At 33.2% G+C, this 5,739-nt stretch overlaps 1 protein-coding gene across 1 annotated transcript; it reads left to right on the forward strand.

The window, feature by feature from the left end:
• Window positions 1–1,569: 1,569 nt before the first annotated feature.
• On the forward strand, window positions 1,570–4,814 carry LOC109218052 (cysteine-rich repeat secretory protein 15). Its single transcript, XM_019382369.1, has 3 exons — window positions 1,570–2,485; window positions 4,162–4,269; window positions 4,561–4,814. Exons 1-3 carry the CDS (start codon window positions 1,711–1,713, stop codon window positions 4,563–4,565), a joined length of 888 nt encoding a protein of 295 aa, XP_019237914.1. The 5' UTR covers window positions 1,570–1,710; the 3' UTR covers window positions 4,566–4,814.
• Window positions 4,815–5,739: the final 925 nt, after the last annotated feature.

The raw sequence follows: 5,739 nt of genomic DNA on the forward strand, positions 1-5,739 counted from the left end.
TTTGTTTCTACTTGTTTTAGCTTGTTTATTTTAATCACTGAAACGTAAAGAAAATTGGTTAATAAAACTCTAACGTCGGCTTGCCTAGCAAGTGTGATGTTAGGCGCCATCACGGTCCCGATGGTGAGAATCCCGAATCGTGACATATGTATATTTTTGGTATATTATAATATTAATTAGTATACAAAAAATATATTTTGGCTGTTATTTTTTTTAGAACCACTATATTGTGTAGTTTTTCCAATCTTTTTTGTAGGCGATCTCAACTTTCTTAATAAAGCACCAAAGGAAGCAAATTTAATATGTAGAATAATGAATTAAAATTTCAATGGTATTTCTTACAGATCTCCAATATGCTGTTGTAGATAATAAATTGCGTCGAGAAAATAAAATCAAGACCGAAAAATATTGCGACAATCGTAGTATTTTATTTCAAATAGTTTGAGTGTAAAATCTCAATGAATCTTCTAATTCTACTTTTCCAATATAAATTCAAGGGCCTTTGAACTTAATCTTGAATTTGAATTTGATTTATCCGTCACGGACACTTTGATTGGTGCCACGAATTGTATCACGAACAAGTAGCCTTGATTTTGAACGCCTTGTATTTAATTTGAATTCGTTCTTGATCTTGAATACTTGAAATTTGTGTTGAATTGCTTGAATGCTTGGACACTTGCAGTTTGCAGAGAATTGTGGCCTTTGATCCACGAGCTCCCTTGTGTCTTCTTGTTATAACTTGTGGTCTCTTTTCTGAATTGTGAAGACCCCTATTTATAGTTGTGGGAGGGAAGAGTTATGAAAAGAACAAACTCTTTCTGACCAATCAGATTGAAGAGTGACAAGGCCGCATTTGATTGGCCAGAACATGTCACTTGCACATATGGCTCGATTTCATTGGCCTTTTAATTGACTTGGCATGCCTTGTCATTTTGACACGTGGCATGATCCTATTGGTTTTTCCGTTTGACTTGTCGTGCCACGTCATTTGACATGTGGCACCAAACTGGGCCTCTAGGAAGATGATATCTTGGGCCTAATGAGGTGGGCTCATCATTTGTAGCCCAATTAATTGGGCTAGCCCAATAATATCGAACTTCTATAATTAATCCAATTATATTAGCCCAAAATACTTTTCTTGGACCAAAATATATTTAATTTAAGATTAAATCCAAATTTCTTATGGATTTAAATTTAATCAAATTTTAATTGCCTACAACTATCCTAAATAAATTTAAGCAAGCTAACACATTTTAATGATCACAAACAGAATATAAGAGTTTCTCCAGGAACAAACAATCAATTTTCAAAACACAAATAAAGAATCCGTCTTGATTGGCCTGGCCTCAGCAAGCTCTATGATAAGCAATAAGATATATAAGGTATATATTCCGCTTCCTCTATATAGAATTTATATGAAGGAACAACATAAACCAGAATTATCTAGAATCCACTTGCTACAGGATGCAAATTAAAATTCTTTGTTCAACACTAAAATAGCATATCTTAATAACTTGGCAGTGGCTAGGATTGGCCTACAAACAACAAAGAGGACTAAAGATACCAAAGCAAATGGACACAGAATAAAAAATTAAAAGCTACCACCACTTTGTTTTCCTCGAAGTCCAAAAATCAAATTAAACAATATATCCAAACCAAAAACAAAATATAAGGAAATTTCATAAAATTCTAGAAAGGAAAAAAACAGAAATGCTGATCACAAACCTGCCTCAACACTTCTTGCCTTTCAAACTCTCTTCTTCTCTTTCAATTATCTTCCTTTACTTCTTCTACACTTTCCTACTTCTTGTTACAAACCCTAATAATCACCTAGTTAAAGCTCACATTTTTATCTATGCTGGTTGTTCTCAAGACAAATACCAACCCAACTCTCCTTTCGCTTCAAACTTAAACTCTCTACTCTCCTCCATAGTTAGCTCTTCTTCTCAAGTTCTTTACAATAGTTATGCTCTTGGAAATGACAGTTCAGCCCCTCAAGAAGGTTCTATTTACGGTTTATATCAATGTAGGGGTGATTTACAATTAAAAGACTGCGCAACATGTGTGGCAAGTGCAGTAAGCCAAATAAACTTAGTTTGTTCCTACACTTTTGGAGCTAGCTTGCAATTAGATGGTTGTTATTTAAGATATGAAAACACAGATTTTCTTGGAAAACCAGACACAAGTTTAAGGTACAACAAGTGTAGTAAAAACCAACTTGGAGCTGGAGATGGTGATTTTCTTAGGCGTAGAGATGATGTTCTTACTGATTTGGAAGGCGCGACAGGTTTTAAGGTCAGCAGTTCGGGTTCGATTGAAGGGTTTGCTCAGTGTGTGGGTGATTTAAGTGTAGAAGATTGTAATTCATGTGTTTCTGATGCTGTTATGAAGTTGAAAACTATGTGTGGATCAGCTGCTGCTGCTGATGTTTTCTTGGGTCAATGTTACGCTAGATACTGGGCTTCTGGCTACTATCACTCTTCTGGTAAGAACATGTTACGCTATCATGTTATCTAAAAGAAAATTACAAGTAATTTAGCTGTTCAGTAAAAATGGAATTAATTACTTCAAAACAAGGTAAATCACCTAGTATAACAGATTAAAATATATTGATAGCGTAACAATTCATTGTTCTATCCGTATGGAAATTAAACTTGAAACTCATGCATGATAGTAGTTTTAAAATGTGAGACTCATAATGGTTAGCTATATGCAAAAACTTTTAGGCGCATTCATATACTAAAACTTCCCATACCAATAAGGAAATTATGCTATTGCATAAAGTTGATATTAGTGTCACAACTCCTTACATTTATTAGTAATCTTATGTGAATTTCCTTGAGCCGATATTTTTTAACTACATACTTTTTGTAATTGTTTTCATTTCGAGTTTACAAAATTTTCCGAATCAATAAGAGTTCAAGCATTCTTCCTTTTCTTAAGACAGGATAAAAGAAAAAAGGAAAAAATAAGTCGCATTCTCAGAAAACAAATTATAAAAAGAGTTATTTTCCTAAAGCATAAAGTGGTAAGGAATAATTCACTTTATTTGATATCTCTAGGGAATTTGGCCATTATGATGTCTCTTTTTGCTTTCGAATTCTTATTCCTCTTTTCTTTTAAGCTTCACCTTCCACTTGTTCCGATAGTAATAAAGCCCCTTTCTCATTTTCAAAAGGCAGCCTCAAGTAGCACTAGCTAGTGCAAGCACTAAATTAGGTCAAAACCCTATATAGAACAGAGTTCGTTATACTTCATCATATCGTCTAAGTTTTGAGAAAGAAACACATTTAACGTTTCAGCAGCGAGCTCTGTACTTAGCAATTACAGTACTAAGCAATATTCAGTCTTTCTTAACACTTTGTTCGACTTGAAAGCCAACCTTCAATGGAAGGGCATCAAGATGAAACCTAGAGTCTATTGATCCATATTTGAGGACAATTTTTTATTATATCAACTTTAAAAACATAAAGTCGAGTCTTTTAGTAATTATACTTAACTTCTTACATTAAAAAAGGTGTTTAAAAAATGATGAGCTCCTCGAACATTTAATTTTTCTACTGAACTCGATTAATTTATTTTTAGTATTGTTGGGCTAAAACGGCCTAAAGATACTCTTAACATGGTGTGATATTGTCCGTTTTGGTCCAAGCCCGCACGGTTTTCCCCAAAAGATCTCACACCATTAAGAGATCCCTACACCTTATATGTAGACTCTCAATCTTTTCAGCTACTAATGTGGGACTTTGTTCGCACACCCAACAAGTATTATAAAATCAATATGTTTCTAAACTATATCTAAGTACTACAAATCACAATTATATACTAAGTGATGAAAACATATAAAATATTCTTCAAAAATTATTATCAAATAAAAAGATATTTGATTCAGTCAATTAATAAACTGACTAGAAATTTTCTCTTATTTTGACTAAGTTTACGGTTTGAATTTAATTAGTTCATATTGCTTAACTGAACTTTTTTTTTGGTCGTTGCGTTTTCATCATTCGCTAAACATAACAGAAAAGAACATCATCATAGTTAAGTTAAAGGTATCCAATGAACAGTACTAAGTGCCAAACATTCTAACTCTATATGCAAATATCTTTATATTTAATCTAAGAGCTTCCGTTGCTTTACTGTGTATCCATTTGTAATCAGATTCATCCAACGACGACGACGTAGGAAAGACAGTTGCAATAATCGTAGGAGTATTAGCTGGTGTCGCTGTTTTCATCGTTCTTCTCTCCTTTTGTCGCAAGGCTGTTGGTAATTCTTCTATATATATACTATTCTATGCTCTGCAATTTCTTTTATAATGAATTTATGAGAATACAGTATAAAAGCAATAGTGGATTCAATTATGAGTTTGCTGGATTCAATTTCTTTTATAATGTACATTTCATAACTTACTCTCTTAATTAACTTGAAATTCATATTGTTTAAATATTGAATCTGTCGTCGTACCAGATATAAGTTCATTATAAACAATTTTCGTCTGCTTGTGGCTGTGCTTTTATTAGAATGATTTTATTTTGAAACTTTCTTAATCCTTTGTAGGGTAAAAGGAGAGAAGAGAAGTTGATGCATGGTTCAATATTTGTTGAGAGAGCAATTATGACTTCCACTTTTTCTGTTAAGAAATTATGAAATTTTATGCATAAGAATTATGAACTTCTATTTGTTTATTAGGAGTTATATCATGAGTTCCACCTACTCTTATTATTTTTATGTTAAATACAAACATTTGATATATCCAAAAAGTTGATTTCTATCTTTTTGGGCATATATAAAACAAGCAACTAGTGAGACCAGCTTTAGCATAAAGAATCGTCATCCTTTCTCAGCCAATCACACTTCAATCAGACCAACTTTAGTGGGAATGATTTAGTGCTTTTTTTTTATCGTATCCGCAAAAAAGCATATTCTCAGATTTTTTTACAATATATATTGGTGAAGGGAATAGACAATTCTCACGTCACCTGTTAACTTCTAAAGTTTGAGTAAAATTCACGATTCAGTTTTTGACATGATAGCAGAGTCAGACTAATCATTATTCTTGATTGCTCTATGTTAAGCGCCCATGTTATATTATCACGCTATTATGTTCAATCAAATAAGCAATTGTTGACTAAATTTTTTATCTGTCAATTCCCACTTAACTTGATCAAATACGGCAACTCTTCTTCCACCTTGTTAATGTTGGGCTTTATCTAGTGTCAAAAACGTAAAAATAGCACGATCTAGCCAGTATTCGGACTGATCATTCAAGAATAGTTAGTGTTTATCAAGTCAATAAAAAATAGCCACTATTTTCCTACAACAGAGATCGGTCCAGCATAATATACTGGAGTTCGGTGCACCTGTGTATGAACTTCCAGCATATTATGCTGGAACTCCAACACACAGAAAGTTCCAGCATAATATACTGGAGATTCGAGCACTTGTGTATGAACTTCCAGCATATTATACTGGACCGGTATACTTTGCTGGAACTCCAGTATATTATGGTGGAGTTCTAGTGTACTTATGCTGGAACTCCATCATATTATGCTGGAGTTCCAGCATACTTATCCTGGAACTCCAGTATAATATGCTAGAGTTCAGGTATATTTATGCTGGAACTCCAGCATAATATATTGGGTTTGAACAGTGTTTTCGCTCAGATTTATCTTTACATGAAAAGTGGCTAAATTTCGATTATTTTTGAAACTAGGCTATTTTTGAACGACCACTTGT

Source organism: Nicotiana attenuata, unplaced genomic scaffold (assembly GCF_001879085.1).
Source record: "Nicotiana attenuata strain UT unplaced genomic scaffold, NIATTr2, whole genome shotgun sequence".
In the NCBI taxonomy this organism is placed as follows: domain Eukaryota; kingdom Viridiplantae; phylum Streptophyta; class Magnoliopsida; order Solanales; family Solanaceae; genus Nicotiana; species Nicotiana attenuata.

What these genes read in the sequence shown, in the direction of transcription:
- LOC109218052 (XM_019382369.1), top strand. Translation starts at nt 1,711, where the DNA reads ATGCTGATCACAAACCTGCCTCAACACTTCTTGCCTTTCAAACTCTCT. An exon ending in TGGCTACTATCACTCTTCTG is followed by an intron (nt 2,486 to 4,161) that starts GTAAGAACATGT and finishes ATTTGTAATCAG; the next exon opens with ATTCATCCAACGACGACGAC.